This window comes from Lindgomyces ingoldianus (genome assembly GCF_010093535.1).
Source record: "Lindgomyces ingoldianus strain ATCC 200398 unplaced genomic scaffold BDR25scaffold_34, whole genome shotgun sequence".
Classification (NCBI taxonomy): domain Eukaryota; kingdom Fungi; phylum Ascomycota; class Dothideomycetes; order Pleosporales; family Lindgomycetaceae; genus Lindgomyces; species Lindgomyces ingoldianus.
In genome coordinates this window covers 718,734-735,574 of record NW_022985195.1, presented here as the reverse complement: position 1 = coordinate 735,574, position 16,841 = coordinate 718,734, and the positions used below count along the sequence as shown (strand labels likewise).

General features: G+C 52.0%; 6 protein-coding genes across 6 annotated transcripts; 2 read left to right on the top strand and 4 right to left on the bottom strand.

Moving 5' to 3' along the window:
- Nucleotides 1-897: 897 nt before the first annotated feature.
- BDR25DRAFT_237295 (actin-like ATPase domain-containing protein) lies at nt 898-2,857 on the bottom strand (the record flags this gene model as incomplete). The annotated part of the gene is made up of 5 exons (XM_033685581.1): nt 898-1,097; nt 1,151-1,589; nt 1,641-2,573; nt 2,624-2,728; nt 2,798-2,857. 5 exons carry the CDS (start codon nt 2,855-2,857, stop codon nt 898-900), a joined length of 1,737 nt encoding a protein of 578 aa, XP_033543294.1.
- Nucleotides 2,858-4,587: 1,730 nt separating this feature from the next.
- On the bottom strand, nt 4,588-5,526 carry BDR25DRAFT_293990 (endoglucanase IV precursor; the record flags this gene model as incomplete). Its single annotated transcript, XM_033688755.1, has 2 exons — nt 4,588-5,138; nt 5,205-5,526. The coding sequence occupies 2 exons, from the start codon at nt 5,524-5,526 to the stop codon at nt 4,657-4,659; spliced, it is 804 nt and encodes a 267-aa protein (XP_033543293.1). The 3' UTR covers nt 4,588-4,656.
- Nucleotides 5,527-5,786: 260 nt separating this feature from the next.
- Nucleotides 5,787-6,741, top strand: BDR25DRAFT_359783 (uncharacterized protein; the record flags this gene model as incomplete). The annotated part of the gene is made up of 7 exons (XM_033696146.1): nt 5,787-5,847; nt 5,889-5,919; nt 5,955-5,996; nt 6,031-6,193; nt 6,240-6,447; nt 6,510-6,535; nt 6,565-6,741. 7 exons carry the CDS (start codon nt 5,787-5,789, stop codon nt 6,739-6,741), a joined length of 708 nt encoding a protein of 235 aa, XP_033543292.1.
- Nucleotides 6,673-12,121, bottom strand: BDR25DRAFT_269029 (uncharacterized protein). Its single transcript, XM_033687144.1, has 3 exons — nt 11,891-12,121; nt 7,193-11,828; nt 6,673-7,143 (listed from the first exon to the last, which is right to left on the bottom strand). Exons 1-3 carry the CDS (start codon nt 12,033-12,035, stop codon nt 6,864-6,866), a joined length of 5,061 nt encoding a protein of 1,686 aa, XP_033543291.1. The 5' UTR covers nt 12,036-12,121; the 3' UTR covers nt 6,673-6,863.
- A 246-nt stretch (nt 12,122-12,367) lies between these two features.
- BDR25DRAFT_336591 (ADP-ribosylation factor) lies at nt 12,368-13,315 on the bottom strand. Its single transcript, XM_033693115.1, has 6 exons — nt 13,235-13,315; nt 13,071-13,181; nt 13,007-13,023; nt 12,814-12,959; nt 12,678-12,758; nt 12,368-12,626 (listed from the first exon to the last, which is right to left on the bottom strand). The coding sequence occupies exons 1-6, from the start codon at nt 13,291-13,293 to the stop codon at nt 12,495-12,497; spliced, it is 546 nt and encodes a 181-aa protein (XP_033543290.1). The 5' UTR covers nt 13,294-13,315; the 3' UTR covers nt 12,368-12,494.
- A 1,643-nt stretch (nt 13,316-14,958) lies between these two features.
- BDR25DRAFT_187625 (uncharacterized protein) lies at nt 14,959-16,343 on the top strand (the record flags this gene model as incomplete). Its single annotated transcript, XM_033684256.1, has 2 exons — nt 14,959-16,217; nt 16,268-16,343. Coding segments are annotated over 2 exons (1,335 nt in total), but the record flags the coding sequence as incomplete, so codon positions are not given.
- Between the last annotated feature and the right edge of the window lie 498 nt (nt 16,344-16,841).

The window sequence follows — 16,841 nt, the reverse complement described above, 5'->3', positions numbered from 1 at the left end:
ATCTTTCCATCTTGGGCAATTTTTCTTCTGCTCCATAATCTTCTTGAAAGATCAAACAAGATGAAAGAATTTGAAAAAAATCCACTGGAACACCAATCAAGACCTTATAGCAGCAAGTTGCAGCGTTTTCTCCTAGAGAGACCCTAGATGTCAATATGGTAATGAGCAACTGTTTCTAAAGTCCCGCCTAATTGACCAGACGACCAAGAAATAATCTCGAAGTGCGGTTCGGTGTCCAAATAGTGACAAAAGCTACTGGAAGGCTGAATAATAACTTTGGGGAAGTTGAACATAGGTGGGAAGTTGGGGAAGAATGAAGCGTCGGATAACCTGAAGCTGGTACTCTGCGAAGCTGGTGTCTTGGCATAGTTCAACGTGTCGAGAACACTGGAAAGTGGAACCAACTTCAACCTCCGAGCTGGATGAAGAACCGTGGAACTCACTCGTAGATCTCGGAAAGAGTCAAGCACATAGCATCGAAATAAACATCTGGCCGAATAAGATAGAACCTATATTCAATACTCCAGGATTCGTCTACTCAACCACAACCACGTTCGCCCACACATCCAACATCCAACATCCAAAATTCGCGCTCAGCTACCAAGGCTATCAACAACTCCATAAGAACATGTATATCCAAGGCCTACGCCCATCTTAATAAGCCAATGATGGTTAAATACTCAAAACCGAGACGAATTCTGGGGGTATGCTTTGGGGAAGAATCTTTGTTGCCGACCATTCCAACCACCATCCTCAGGGCCATTGATCTGTCCTTCGCCACCATAGACCTCGACACTCACTAACCCGCGTCTTTGATGTCGTAATGTATCTAATATCCCACATATTATCGTAGAAGAAATGATCTGAACTTTTTCCATTGCTATGCACACGCCCACTCTATCTGAACCTAGCCGTGCAGCGACCCATGACTTCGCCTTGACACACAAGCTCGGCGTTGAACTCGGAGCCGTCAAGCGTGAGGTAAATGTCGAAGTATACACGGTAGAAAGTACCCTGTGGCGTGTCCATGCGCTCGAAGTCCTTCTCGAGGTTCTTTCGGGAGAGATCGGAGGTGAGGGTAACGACTTCCTTGATACCTGCGCGACTGTCAATACCGACCACCCAAGTTTGTTTGTGGGTTTGGACTTACGAGGATCCTTCGTATATTCCGGGCAAACATCGTCATCGCATGCATATAAAATGTCTTCGTACATCAGAGTAGCGCCGGGGGCTACTTGTCTGAAGAAAGAAACCTTTACTGGCTCCCCGATCTTGACACGCTGACCCTTCTGGACGAAGATTTGGCGGGTATACTTGCACCTATCCTTGCCATCCAAAGATGGTACACGGTACTGCTCCGGGTGGTGGCCCTCCTTGAATGGCTGGAGAGTGGCCATGAGGTAATGGCGACGGGCAACGCGGTGGGTGACAATACGTTCGGTGATACCGGCTGTAACGGCACCCTTGACAATAGCGGCGACAGAGTCCATAGGACGGACAACCTTGGACTGGAACTGGGGTGGCACGTGGAGCTTAATTTGCTGGAAGAGATATTCCGAAGCGCCAAAACCACCGACGACAAGCACGTTCTGCACAAATTAGTATCAGCGTGAACATTGTTCGACGCGGATTCAACATACCTGCAACGCCCTATTTTGGGCCTGAATCGCAATGATCTGGTTCCTCACTAGCTCCAAAATTCGGTTCACCACGGGCTCGAAGCACTGCAGAATCTCCTCGTTCGTGAAAGTCATGTAGCCTTCCTCGATACCAGCTTCCGGGAACTCAGCCTCAATACCAACATCGACGGCCCACTTCTGGCCGTTATTTCGGAAATCAGCCTTTATCCTGTTCTCAAAGTCCATGATACACTTGGCGTAGACCTTGCCGGCCGTCTTGGAGCCATCGGGCAACTTCATCTTCCTGATCTTAGCACGGAGAATGTTACTGAAATTTCGGTTCAGAGCCGTGGATCCACAGGAATCACCAGACCCTGCTGTGCACTCGGCTACTGAGAAAGGCTGCTCCTCTTCGACCTCATAGGCGATCAAATCGACGGTACCACCACCGCAATCGACGATCAGGACAGCGTCGTGGATCTTGAGATTGAGAAGACCAGTCTTAGAACAGAACATGGCTGCGGCTTCAGGCTCGGTAATCAGCGTCAGCCTATTGTCGTTCTCATCGCGGAGAAAGCCAGCCTGGATCGCAGCCGCACGGGTGGCAGCCTTTCCAGCATCATTCCAGATGGCAGGCACTGTCAGGTAGTACCTGATGTTGCGCTCTTCTCTGTTGAACACTTCACCGAGAGTCTTCTGGAGCTGATTCCTCATTGCCTGCCGCAGATGGAAAAGGTAGTCGGCGGCGACATCGATCTCAGACTTCCCTGGGGGAAGCGGGGGAAGGTTGATGGGGTCAATGTAAGTGTTACCAGACAGCATCAGCTGGAGCTTGAACCACTCCACCTTTTGCACACCTGGCTTGGGGTAACCGGTGGGGGCCAGTGCGTCGGCGATATCTGGACCCCACCCTACGACCTTCTGATACTGGTCGTAGTACAGCACCGTGGGAATCTGTGTCGCGTTAGACAAGGTATAGTCCAGGGGTTGTGTGGAGAGTGTACCTTTTGTTTTGTTTGGTTTCCCGCACCTGGCCATTCGGTGATGATATCTTCCTTGGCCTCGGTGTTGGTAGCGAAGGCAAATGCGACGCCCGAGAATGTGGTGCCCTGGTGCATTTCAGATCAGCATCTGCGCCACACTGCAGCCTTGGCTGGGGGGGGTGGAGGGGCTCTCACGAAATCAATGCCGACGATGAGCTGTGCCTTGGAGCGACCCTCGCCGGCAACCTCTGCCATGTTCGGCCTGTTGAACGATGCGGGCGCGTGAGGGGCAGCCGGAGGGGCAGCTGGCGGCGGTGCTCCATACCCTCCTCCGTAGCCACCAGCTGGCGGCTGCGGAGGGTAGCCTGGAGGGCCACCCTGCGGCGGATACCCGCCCATCTGTTGGGGAGGATAGCCGGCCGCACCAGTATTAATGGGCGGCAGCGGGCTGGCGGGACGGCCGTGCTGCTGCTGCTGGTTGGGAGCAAGACTGCCGGGGGGAGCGTAGGTGTAGCTGGGCGGGCGGCCAAGGGGGTTTTGCGGATTCATGGTGGGCAGCGACGAGGAGCTGGAGTTGGTGTTCTGCGGGGAGAGGCTGGAAGGCCGCTGAGTGGGAGTCGTGGTCCCCGGCGAGGGCGAAGGATTATTTGATGATCTGCGTCTCGAGCCCACGAGGTTTTTAAAGCGAGCGTTCATGGACGACATAGATAAAAGGAAGAAGGGTCGAAGGAGGCCGGAGGTGGGGTGGTGAGTTGTTTAGACGAACGTGCGGCTGGGAGCTGGACGGACAAGGCTGAGCTCGAACCAAAACTCCCTACCTCTCACACCTGTCCCAGCTTTCAAAACTGGACCGCCGCAAAGCCTCAGGCGCAGCACCAAAGAGCACCAACGAGCGGCCGTGGAGGCGCAGGCACTAATGCGATTCGTCCGTGCCGTTATTCAATTGGGGAGCAGCAAGTAGCAAGTACTTCTCTCACCCACCGCGCTGCTGCGCTCTCTCGGCTGCGCTGTTGCTGTCAAATTTGTTGCAGAGCCATGTCAAACGCAGAGCGGGTCATGATTCCTCCGGTGAACCTCGACTGGCACCAACCCTCAGCTTCTGCCGCCACCCCGTGTCCTGGATGGCCAGCGCCCAAGGCGGGCGGTTTTTCACTGCTGCCCTCGTCCCACCAAGCCCGATTGGGGGCGCGAGGACGAAGTACTTACGAGGGGCTTTGCTCACCTCAGCCGCTAATCGCTCCAGGCAGGAGAGTACGCAGGGGCTTTTGCTAACAGGAATTGTCTCGTCATATTTCTTTTGCTCGTGTCTGTAACCAAAGACCACAAAACCCTCTTCTGCACCAAATTTCTGAGCGCTGCTCTTCGCTTTGTTGTCTCTGGTGGAAGTCCGCCAGCACTGGTCTCGGCTTTGATATTGAAACCTGGCCAATCGCATCGCTGGAATTTTGCGATTGAGTTTCACAGGTCGGTCCTGGAGGACATTGGCTAAATGCTGGATTATAGGTAGATACAGAAGGACTTTGGTGTCCTTGGAGAATCGCACACAACTCAGACCATCGACGACGAGATGATATCAATGAAGAGCGGTGTGCGAATGAATAGTCCACCAGGACGACTCTGAATCAGCCTTGGAGTCGATCTTCAACCTCCACCTAATCCTCGCTTGTCGGAATATCGGCAGGATTTCAAACTTGAAATAGCTTCATCTTAGCTAAGGGAGTAATTCAGGACCGAAATTTGATGGCAGTCGGGGCCCTCCCTGATTCTAGCAAGAGGCGTAACTCATAGACTCCGCACTGGTCATATTTTCACGTCATGTGACAACATGTCAGAGCATGCTGGACTGCATCTTACTACCTAAACTAGAACATGACAAGATAATTGAAGGTAGAGGCTTACATCTTATTCAGGCTCTCCCTAAGATATAAACCCCACCCCAGTCACAGTCAACTTCTGTGATAATATGCTATAATTTGTTCAGTAATACAAGAACCATGCAAGTACATTTCAATGATGGAACACGGTCTCATCCTTTGCCTCCCTCCATCGATCCCTCATTTCATCCTCCTAAACCAATTCCTCGCATGCTCCCTCTCCTCCCCCTCCTCCCTCCTCAGAAGCTTCGTCAACGCTGGTCCCGGCATCGTGTATCCCGTAAACTTCGAGTACAAATTAAACTGAATTCCAGGATCGCTGGCCTTGTAAAAGCTTGTTGCGGGCACACCCCCACTCACTGCTAACGTCCCACCCCCTGACACCTGAAAATTGACGCACTGGGGATAGGCTTGCGCGCCATTGGTCTGCGACGCTGCGTGCAAAGCGATGATCTCATGGCGGATTACATAGTTTCCTGGTGCGAGGTTGGGGAGCGTTATAGACCAAGAGATGTTGCTTTTGATAAGGTTGTCTGTGACCCAAGTTCCGGGGTCGTTGCCGGAGAGCCAGGCGCCTTCGTCCATTTTGACCCATGTGAGTTTGGTTTTGTCGACGGTTGTGCAGTCGCCGTTGCAGGATGCTATGTAGTCGAAGACGGGGCCTAGTGGCTCACCAGATTAGACGTCATTCCCCCATCCAGGTCAGAAGAGCTTGAAAGGAACCCTACCTTTGTGCGATACAGGCCATGTGTTCCACTGGAATGTGATCTTGGATCCCGGCTTCGCGGGGATGTAGGCATTCCCATTCTTCGCGGATTTGTGACAGATGATGTCGGGCTTGGCGAATGAATCCGGTGTGACGAAACCGTTGTCCAAATTATCAGCCTGCCAGCCCGCAGTCGCTGGAAGAGGATTCTGGTATTTCATTTCGCCGTTCCAGCCGGTGTACCACTTCCCATCTGCTACGATCCCGGTGACATGCCCGTGGGCGTTTACAAGAGTCGGAAGAACGAATGCGAAGGAAAAGAGGTAAGTCGTAATAGGGGCCATCGTGAAGTAACTAATCAAGAATCAAACCACTGAATCCCTTACTACAATACTGGAATCACTTTCTGCCGTGGAGAAAGTTGAAGAGTGCGATACAATATCAATATCACCACGAAACCTCAAAGCGTCAAACAATCAACAATATATAAAATGGTCAAGCCGCATTGCACCTACCAAATAAGCCCCCTCTCAACCCGGGTTCTCCTCAACTTTATATTCTTTCTCCGGCCGGCAGCACGCCCGTCCGCGTGCCCAATCCCTCCATGTTGAGCCTACCGAGCGGCAATGTATTAGGCATAGGTGCAGAGATTCTGGCGATATACCGTCATGAAATTAATTGCCCACCCCCTCAACCTGGAATTCAGACACCAAGTTGGGAGCGATCCCGCTCGCAACGTCACCAGACTAGAAGGCTGAGTACGCCTTGCCAGCACTGAGTGCAGAGTGATAGGATCAATGGCTGAAGAAGGACCGTGATTAATTTAAAGTTGAATGCGTGGTCGTTAGGCTCGAGCGTTGGGGGACGCGAGTTAATATAGGGGTTCTGTCGAGTCACATTGGTTGTGTGGTGAGGATTGGAAGGCTGTGCCATTTCGAGATGGACAAGAGGGATGTTCAAGTCCTGGACAAAATAACTGAAGAGAAAGAGGATAGCGTCATTCTTATACAAGTGAAAGGAATGTAGACTAATTGTAAGACCACAACTTGCGTGAAAGGACATCATACGAAGACATCAGAAGCCTCACTATCAACAGCCTCGAAGCCCTGGGATACGAGCACACACCTCCGAGACGCACCTGCAGGCAACGGGTGTCACCTCATACCCCGTGGGGCACTCCGCTTCCAAAAGGTCATGTCGTCATAAATCCCTCGCTCTGTGTGATCATGTGCAATGTAAACAAAATGAAAATTTGAAATATAGTAGTGAGAGTATTAGGTCGGGCCGGATTACCGAACCCTTTATAAACTCGCCACGCCCCTGACAGCGACTTATCACCCGAACTCTTATCTTGTCCTACCTGATGTCGACCATGGTTGTAGCTCAAAAAGACTCTGGATGCTGTTCGATGCAATGAAAATTATGAGAATTTTAAGAGTTCCTTGAGGAACAAGAGCCATATACTAGAAGACACCAAGAAGAAATCCATCCAGCGGTTCGTGCCACACGAAACGACAAAGTATTTACAGTGCAAGCAACAAGTAAATCAATCCAAGTAATACATCGAAGAATGTAAAAGGTCATCTCTTTCATCAACACCAGCATTCAAATCATCAAGATCCGTCCCACATGTTCATAGTCATGCACGTCAAATTCAGCTCGTTGCCACCCCTCATAACAACTATTGCCGAGTAGCTTCGATCGCCTTCTCAAGTCCTACAATCCTTAGGCTCTTACCCCGACCGAGTTTTCCTCGCATCAACCCAGCGGCGGGAATCAGAGCGTCATCCCAAAACCTGAAAACAGCTTTCATATCTCGTGGAACGCCTTCGAGCACAACAGTTGTGACAGGGATGAAGGGTCGGTCTTCTTCAGCCGCAGCAGTCATGCTATATGCTTGAGCGAACATGAGTGCAGTCGAGAAGGCAGCGGACTGGGTACGAGAGAGGGGACCAACGATGCTAGAAAAATTGCGTTAGATTAATACACGGAGTGAAGGAGAAAACCTACATATACATCTCGAAAAAAGCATCGAGGACAAAGATGTGTTCAGGCTCCAGATCACGCTGACAGAACGGCATAATCTCGACGACCTTCGTAGTGACTGGGGGTAGAGGGGACTTCGGTGTGCTTGGCGTCTGTGGCCGTTCAGTTGGCCTCTCTCCAGAAAACGTCTGCCAAGAGGGGCGGCGCAGCAGAGGCGCAAAAAATGAGCTCACCTGCAAGCCTTGTCCCCATCCTGATGATCCTTGATGCTGCTCAATCTTGAACAACCGCGTACGGTAGTTGTGGATACTAGGTTTGTAGCGCCAATGTTCAGCTGATCGGGGAATCGCGGACGTAGCGGATTGCTTCCCCTTGGACCTGGCAGTGGATGCGTTGGCGTCGGTAGGTGGAAAGACGTCGAAAAGTTCAGGTGGCTCCGAGCCCTCGTCAATCTCGATGAGTTCACCAGTGGGTGTAAGATCCATGCCCATCAGGCGGGCCCCAGAGAGCTCTTCGGCGGAACACCCGCGGCCTTTCCAAAGGAACACTTTGCCACTTGCTGTTGAGATGACATATGCAAAGCCTGAACAGAGGCTTTTCAGAGAAAAATCCACCTCGTCAAAGGCAATGTGACCCACATGTCGCCGTCCGCACAGCATGTATTCCTTCGACGCGGGTTGCGATCCACGTCGGGTAATGACAATGCCACCGAGAGCTTCGAAGAAGTTCGGAGTTTCCTTGCCCTGTCGCAATATAATGAGCTTTCCTTGATTCTGCTTTGCAACATTTCGTCCAAACAACTGAGCATCTTCCAGAGTAGCTTCTGCGACCCCGTTCCCTGACCATAGATAGACTTCCGTAATCTTTGCACCTTTAACATCTCCAAAAACATGGATACACAAATACATCGAATCCTGGTAAAGGACGTGATCTTCCTGCATTGGAACAGACAGCAGTTTTCCGTCACCGGTGATTTCTTGGATCTGTTTGCGTAGCGTCCGAATTTTACTGTCGGGGCTAAGATCTATCGGTGTGTTCATCAATATCTTGGTGACATCAATCTCCTTGGGGAGCTCGTCTGTGGTTACCGGAGACTCGTCAAAGAAGTCTCCAAATATACCGCTAGCTTTCTCGGGCATTGGAGATGCTTTAAATGGCTCTGACTGTGGTCTGTTTCCACTGATGGGTGGTGATGTGGGAAATGCCTTTGCCGAAAGAGGTTTGGGGGGACTTGACTCTCTCGACCTCGCCCCAACAAGCCCACCAAAGCTGCCTAGCCCGAGTCCTATTGGCTTGGGCTTTGCGGGCCTGGGGTTTGTTTCCATTATTTCTGGTTCGAGAGAGCGAACGAGGCCAGCATTCTCCAGAGCAGCTTGTTCGTCAGCATGGGTTGGAAGCTTGATTGGAGACTTCGATCTTGAAGGAGCGGGAGAAGAGGGGGTAGATTGTCTACCCCACAGAGCCGTAGCACCCTTGACAGAGAAAACCGGCTTCTCCGGTGATTGGGTTTCTTTGCTTGGCGAAATTTCAGAGTCCGGGGGCGAAATTTCTCGAAGAGCGGTCGTGGGTTGACTCAAGTTCTCGGTTTTAGATGGCATCGCTGGAAGCGGCCTTGATGACTTCCAGTTTTGGATTTTTGGCGAAGAAGAACCCTTAACTGGTTCTACAGCCTCAGGTTGAGAAACCTTCTCCGGGGTAGCGTCAACTGAAATTTCTCGAAGCGTGGCGCTAGATTCACCTTGGTTCTCAGTCTTGGATGGCACCGTTGGGAGCGGTCTGGACGACCTCCAACTTGGGACTTTTGGCGAAGTTGAGACTTCTTTGACAGGTTCTACGGCCTCAAATTGAGCGGCCTTCTTTGGGCCATCGTCGATCGTAGAAGCCATGGATTTCCTTTCCATTTCGATTGAAGAAGGTTTCCGAGGTATTTCCGGAGATGCGTCCTTTCCGACCTTCTTAGAGAGTTCTGGCGATTTCACAGGCGTCACTGGTTTAGCCCTGAGGGGTTCCCGTACAGGAGTCCTTGCTGCTGGCAACTCTTCTGCGGCCTCGTTAGTTTGGGGAAGGACATTACTCGGCAGGGTATCTTTAGCCTTGACAAGAGGGACAGTTGTAGGTGGTGCTACTTTTTGAGGGACCTCCTCCATAGGACGAGCCTGCTTTGCTGCTGGGGCTCGCCTTTTAGGTCCACGAGCTCGCCCCTTTGTCATATGCGTCAATTCAGGGGCCGGTCCTTTGTTCTCTTCTTCAGGAGCTCTAACTGAGGAGTTGTTTGTAGAAGCAACCCCCGAAGCCGATGCGTTGGCGGACATAGGAGATGGACCTCGGGCAAGAATGCCTGCAAGAGCAGGGTTGAAGCGGTCTGCGAGCTTGCTCGATTTCATGGGTTCTTTGGACGCGAATGGTGATGGAGGCGGCGCCACTTTTTCTTGGATTGCAGCTTTACTAGCTTGGAGGCTCTTCTGCCGAGAGATTGCCTCTGGAGTACCCTCCCGCTCTCGTGCGGGTAGAGGCTTCGCAGTGCTATCAGCTCTCCCAAGGGCTTTCCTTCTTGCTATTGCTTCGGGGGTTGTAGTTTCCTGAGAGGAGCTATCTGCCTTCTTTAGTGCCGCTGAGCCAGTCTCTTGGGCCTTCGCCAACATCGCCGATTTCTGACTAATCAAACTCTCCTTGAATTCATCTCGTCGCACAGAAGGCTTAGGACCGCCAGTGATGGTCAGTCCAGCTTTTCCACGGAGAATGTTGTTCTTGAGCATGTCTGGGGCAACGTAATTTTTGGTTTCGGCCTTCCGAAGTCGACCGAATACGTTTTGGAACTCGTTGACTTCATCTTTCTTCGACGCTTCTGAAGTCGGTTGTCGAGACTTAAGAGTACCACGAAAATCTTTCTTTGGTGGCGTATCCGGCTTAGCTTTAATTGGGGGGGAAGCTACGGGGGATTCCTTGGGAAATCGAGAAGCAGGAAGCTGAGACGTGGAGGGAGGCCCTGCAGAATCGCCTTTGGGTGTCTCACTCAGATTTGCTGCTTGAGTCGCCTCTTCGTGCGCCTTAACTTCTACTTTCGGTGCTATAGAAGGCTTGGGCGAGAACACAGGTTTTGGTTTGGGCAACGGCTGCACCGTCTCCTTGGGTTCCTCCTCTTCGGGAGGCTCAGATCTTCGAGGCGCGGTGGGCTTCAATTGTATATCTTTGATGGGTGATGCTCGACCAGAGGTGGTGTCTCCTGGTGGAATTGTGTCTCCTTTGCCTAGGTCAACACTACTACGCTGTTGTTTGAAGCGGTTGATCTCAGTCATCCACGCTGGTTGTTGCGGCGGTGGTTGTTTCGGCTTCTGTGCTTCCGGCTTCTTCAGGGCACTCTCGAGCCAACTTGACTTTGTAGGGCTCCACCGCTTCGACGGGCTGGGCGGAGAGGTCTCATCTTGAGCTCCCCTGTCCTCGCTGAATGTAGATGCAACAGATTTGCTCCGGTTATGGTGGGGAAGGGCAGGTTTGACGAATTCGCTCTTCGGCGTGCTGTCCTTGTCTGGAGCATCCTTGGTTATTGTGAGATTGCTTGAGCTTGATCCAGGCCGTGACGAAGGCTCCCTTGAGTTTTCTCTACTTAGACTACTCGGTCTCGAATCTAATTTTGATATTGCAGGGTACCCGCCGAGAGTCACGCTTCCTCGGTTGCTCATGATAGAATTTTGACGGCTGGGGCTTTGAGGTGTCTGGGTGCTCCACCGCTTGTTTACGCTGTCGCTCCGCTTAAGCATTGCGCTCTGCACGAATCCTCCCATTCCTTTTGTTGGGGATGGAGGGCGCTCGGCGCGCTCTGGCGAGATCCTTCCTTGCGCCGGCGACATTGCTAATGACCGGGCCGTGCTGGTGTGCTCGCCAACATCCGCAGAATCGCCTTCTGAGGGTGGAGCAAATTTCTGTGAGTCTAGCACTGGCAGAGCTGACTTTATCTTTGCTGCTGGCTCAGCATCACCCCCAGACACAGATGTGTTTGTAGATAGGCGGTTGCTCCACGCAGCACTCCCACGCACAGAGCTAGCGCGCGACGGCGAACTCGAGCGGAAACTCTCCGGCGGCGGACTTGATAACTCAGGCTCGGCCGTTGAATCGCGAGACATGCCCGGGAGCTGTCTCTTGCTGGATACTGAACCGGCTTCCGACATATTGTCGTCCTGATTCCGGCGGTATGCCGCAGAGCCAATTCCTCGATCCGCTGTTTGCTTGAACCAGGACGGATCTTTTGCGCCGAGCGACTGTGCAATCTGGTTTCTCGAGGGCGTCGGCTCGGCTGGAGAACCAGGCTCCGGAGTGCCTCGCGGCGAGCTAGCAGCGACTTTGTCTGCGGACATGGACACGCTCGAAAGAGGCCTCCGCATTCCGCCAGATTGGGGTCTCCTCTGCCAAGAGAGCGTGCCAGAGCGCCCCAATGCCGCAGCGCTGGGAGCAGGCTTCTTCGGCTCGTCGTCCTCCAGCAGCTGGGCCGGTGAACCAGTCAGGCGCTGCAGTGAGTCCTCGCGGGCGGACTTTTGCGACGGAGGATCCATAATAGAGGTGGGTGTGCTAGCAGCTTTCTCTTGTACGCTTCGTGGGGTATCGGCGGCGGAGCGATGGGACTGGGGTGTGTTTGGCTTGTCGGGGGAGAGAGAGCGGGCGCGTTCTGGTGGGAATAAACATCAGCGTGGTCAACAAGTCAGGACTGCGGGTTACGCATTGACACACCTGCTCTCCGGGCTAGTCTCTCACTGCGGCCCTGGATGATTTCTTCCTCGAGTTTGCGGACTCGCTCGGCGTCTTGTTGATCACGCTGCTCGCCCAGCTGTCGAATTCGCTGCACAAACTCGGAGGGATCCAGCTCCTCCGACATGATGGCAGCGGACGGCTTGGTACCTAGGTAAACACACAAGGCGTTGGTACAACACAACGACGCGCGGGGTGAAGCTGCGCCGGGGGTGGACGGTGTCCCAGGAGTGATTTCGAAGCTAGGCACACGTTATATTTACTTTGCTGGTCGGTTACCTCATGCTTGGCCGGAGCTCAATACGAGTACCCCAGAAGTTTCAGCAGATGAAACGTGAACCTAGCAGGATCGACTGCCGACTTCAGAAGAAGAACACGAAGAGGTGGCTAGAAAGTGGGCGAACTGTGAATTCACCCCTTCATCGGCAATCAATGGGCTTGTTTGTATTTTCAAATCCTCAAACTTCGGCTTCGCCCAGTGCCGCCACGCCAGAAGCTGCACATGCGCTATGCTTTTTTTAGATCCACTCGAGAAGCCCCCCTGTCAGTTCACCCCTTGCAGTCACTCAACACCGTATGGTATTTATCAATACAAGAAAAGTCTTGCTTTCGCGTCCTGTACCACCCATTCTAGTCCTTCTTGCAGGTTCAACCCCGTTATGGCACTGCAGGCCATAATGGTCCACTTGTGTGTTTTGATCGAGTCCAGGCGGAGTCCCTGTGCAGTGTCACAATCGGGTCCCGACCCAAATGTCACCAGTTGACTTACCTTACGAACCTCGTCCTCCGTCATTGAGCCAGCCACGTCGCTCTTGTTTTTGAAGACGAGGAGACTGGCACCTATGAGTCGCTGGAGGAGGACATTAATAGGTAGATGTATCCGAGGGCGTTTTCTGGCCACCAACCTCTTCCAAAAGCAATCCATCAAGTTCCTGGCGACAGTCGTCGATGCGCTCACGATCCGTGGCATCGACAACCCATATCAGAGTATCAGTCTTCTCGAAGTAGTTCTTCCAGTACGTCCTCAGTGTCTTCTGGCCACCGACATCCCCTATCCCAGATCAGTACATACTCTCGAGCACGTGCTAGTTCAATTACAAATGTTGAGTTTGTATCTTCAATGGTTAGCTTCTGATCTGCTGAGGATTCAGCGCTTTCCTACCCATCATAATCTATCGTTTTGATGATGAACCCAAGAGTTGGGCTGACGCTGTTCACGTCTTCGTTCATGATTCTCTTCACGATGGTGGTCTTTCCTGCATTGTCCAGGCCCCTGAGCTGCAGTTAGCCTGCCTACTTCATGATAAACACGTGAGCGGAGCTTACAGCATCAGAATTCTCATCTCCTTGTCCTTCAATCGCGCTTTTCGTAATATTGACAACATCCTGTTGTCCAGGTTTTCTCAGCATTTCTCGTAGATCTCTAAGGCAGAAGTAGTTCTGTCGGTGTGATTGTCTCCGGGGCTCGCTTAAACCTTCCGCAAGCCCAGACATGACTTCTTTCCATGAATGCATTGAGCAATAGGGAGATATTTTGGTTACCACTTCCAGGCAGTAAGGTCAAGGTGAGATTGCCCCTTACTACAATAAGATAACTACACTGTAAGAACATGCTCTGCTCATTGGCTTCCTCAACACTCCTATCCTAGCAAAATAAGACTCTACAGTTTGTTGAACCAAATTTGGTGGTAGTTCCAAGGCTGAACTTTGCTTTGATTGGAGGACTGAATCTTTGGATCGGAGCATGGTCCAAGGGGGCTTTGACGCCTTTGAATGGTCATATACACTTGGTCCTCCGTTCCAAACCTTCAGAACTTCTCTACCAAGGGTTAAGTGCGACTGCTACTCCATCAGCCTCGATTGTCACAGGGAAAGCACGAGCTTGCGTTGTCGGCAGCCATGGCCATTGCTCTCTGTTCCCGCAAGTTAATGTATCTCTCGGTCACGGCTCCGGCAGCACCTAGAGCAGAAGCATCATGGTATTCTCGCCAGTCGGGAGTTATGCGTAATGCGGGAGTAAGGCCAATGGATCCAGGCCTGCAGAAATCGGGAGGTGATGCGAGATCCAAAGTAAGTCAGAGAAGTCTGCTCTCCTCTCACCGTCCCTTGTTCGCTACCTATTTAAGCTGCTTCTCAGGTTTACCGCTAAGTGAAATGGCGTAGAAGCCACGGCACAGGTGGAAGAAGTTTAACCATGAGTCTGACACTCCCTCGGCCGGTGCGATAATTGGAAGACGACTGAGTAGTGAAAGTACTCTCGCTATTCACGACCGAAACCCACGTGCCGCCGCGCCTTCCGCCTCGGGAGCCCTTCACCACCCCACTAACCACCCAGACGTTTCTTACACCAACGATCTGCAACAGCTTATCGAGAAACCCCCAAAGTACAAACATCGCCAGTCGCGCCCGAGACGTCACAGAGCTCCCAAGATGGCTGTTGACGCAACCATGCAAATGCATCCCATGTACATCCCGCCGCATATGCGAAATAAGTCTCCACAAACTGCCGCCACCACCGTAGTGGACAAGCCTGGGGTAGGCGACATGGATGTTAAATCGCAAGAGCAAAACAACGCGGCGCACGGCGAACTGTCTTTGTAAGTTTACTCTCCATATCTAACTTGCGCATCACATGTTGCCTTGCCACCGCTTTGACAGGCCTGTCGCTGACCATACACAGACAAAAAGTGACGCGGCAGCCGGACAATACGAAGCTACTAGATGGTCCACATGCCCAACAGAATAGTAAACGCTCAATGCCATACCGTCCACATCTTCATCAGAACAGCAAGGCAGTATATGGTAGCACCTCATCTACTAAACCGCCTACTAGCACGACAATTCACAACAGACCAAAGAGTCCGCCCTCACCCCCGTCATCCCCCGTCAATGACCAAGAAGAGCCTAGCTGTGACCAAGTTGCGATATGGGGTCAGTGGACCGAGCCGCAAGGTGAGCAGCCAAAGCAAGTGTGCTTTGAAGACTCAAATGGCGCGTCAAAAGGACCAAAAGACCGCACTTTGAGCCGCAGGCCAAAACCTTCCCAACGGAAGACCGTGTGGCCCAAAAATAAGGACATGAAACCATTACCCACCGATGAGGAGAGCGACGGTGGAGTGAGCTTCCGTAGCAACAGCAACGGAGATCCCAACTACGACATTAAAAAGCTCATTGATTGGGAAGGAAATTGGCTCCCTGCACCTGTTGAGTGGGATGGCAGGAAAGTCTTCCATAATCGGCATCTTGGGGATCATATTGAAGCTTGGATCAATCGCTCTGATGACAGAACATGTTACATGGCCATGGATATCACTCCGGAGTTCACAGCTGAAAAGAACGGGGAGTTGGTTCCGCGATCATGGGTTCCAGTCAAGATAGAGGACGACGCACCACAGCATTTTTGGCGTGCATTGCCAACTCGTGCCCCTCCACCTTTGAGTGATATTGAGCTTGCCGAGAACCCATGGTGGGAGTCATACCAAGAGGGAACTGCCTCCCTGCTCAACCCCCTTACGGTACCAGAGGCCAAAGTGGACCCGACAGTTGATGACAACCAGCTTCCTGGTATGATGGTCAGCTCAGAAGAAGCAGTGAAGAGGAGGAATTTTGCACAAGCAGAGAGGGTCCGCAAGCTATTAGCGAAGCGTAACCGATCGTACAAGGAGGTCAGCAGTGCAATCCAGTCAGCCCTAACTAATCTTCCAGACCGAGCCCTGAAGCCAACAGCAAACATTTACATTCGACCAGTCTTTCCAGCTGATATCAGGCAAATCACTGACATCTATAACTACTACGTGAAGCAAACCATCCGCGCAAACGAGTTCAATGAGCGACAACAGTCTCAGATGGCTCATCGTATCGAGGACATCACCACGCGTAACCTGCCATGGATCGTAGCTGTTAACCGAGGTGACAACCCCAAAGGGCGGTCGTCGCAATATGTCAACGAAAAGATTGTTGGATTTGCCAACATCGACGACTACTGCGACCAAGGCAGTATGTACCGCTTCACTTTCGAGCTGGAACTGTACGTTCATTCCGCCTACCAGAGCCAGGGCATCGGAAAGTGTCTTCTCGATCGCATGATCTCCATAGCCGACACAAGCTACAACCCAAAAGGTGGGTATGAATGGATCGCTCGAGGGGATTATTTGAGGAATGGATGTGGCCGGGTTGTCAAGACGATTATAGCCACAGTCCCGCATGAGCCCGACACTGGGGAAATCAACCGCGTCAGTTCGTTGTTGAAGCTCTATAACTTCCGCAAGTGCGGTCATCTGTATCAAATGGGATTCAAGTATGGGAAAAAGTTGTCACCCTTCTTTTTCAAATGTGGGGATTCCTGCTAACCTACCTCAGGGTCGACGTCTCCATCTTCCAGTATATCACCACCGAGACAATCGAGGCGAACCTCAAGCCCACGACACCTCTTTAACCTTGGAGTCACCTGGCGTTTCGGTACGAAGTCCCTCGACTTCCCTGTCGTCCATGCCTCTAACTAGTATAGCAGGAACACAGCACAAACTCAATCCATGAAAGTCGAGGGCCTACAGCAACTTACCCCTCCACCCAAACCATGGTCAATACCACTACATCTGGGCACTCTCCAAAATCCCCTTTCCCAAACTTCCTTGTTTCTCTCCTTTTTACTTTCTCATGTTTCAAATCCCTAGCTGGTGGTTAGGACTCTAGATTCCCACATGGCGTTTATATCAACTTCATCCGGCGACACTTCCCTATGCATCCCCATGTCCGATACTTTACACATATCGATTGTTACGGATATGGGATCAGCGGCTAGCTGACGGCGGTGAAGGTTGAGTCTTGGAGTACTTAGGTCACTTCCGTGACGAAATTTCCTCGACTCCTCGGACCCAGTGGTAGTTGCCTTTCCCTTTTCTATGCCATCATGAGCCGTCAACATCGGACGGAG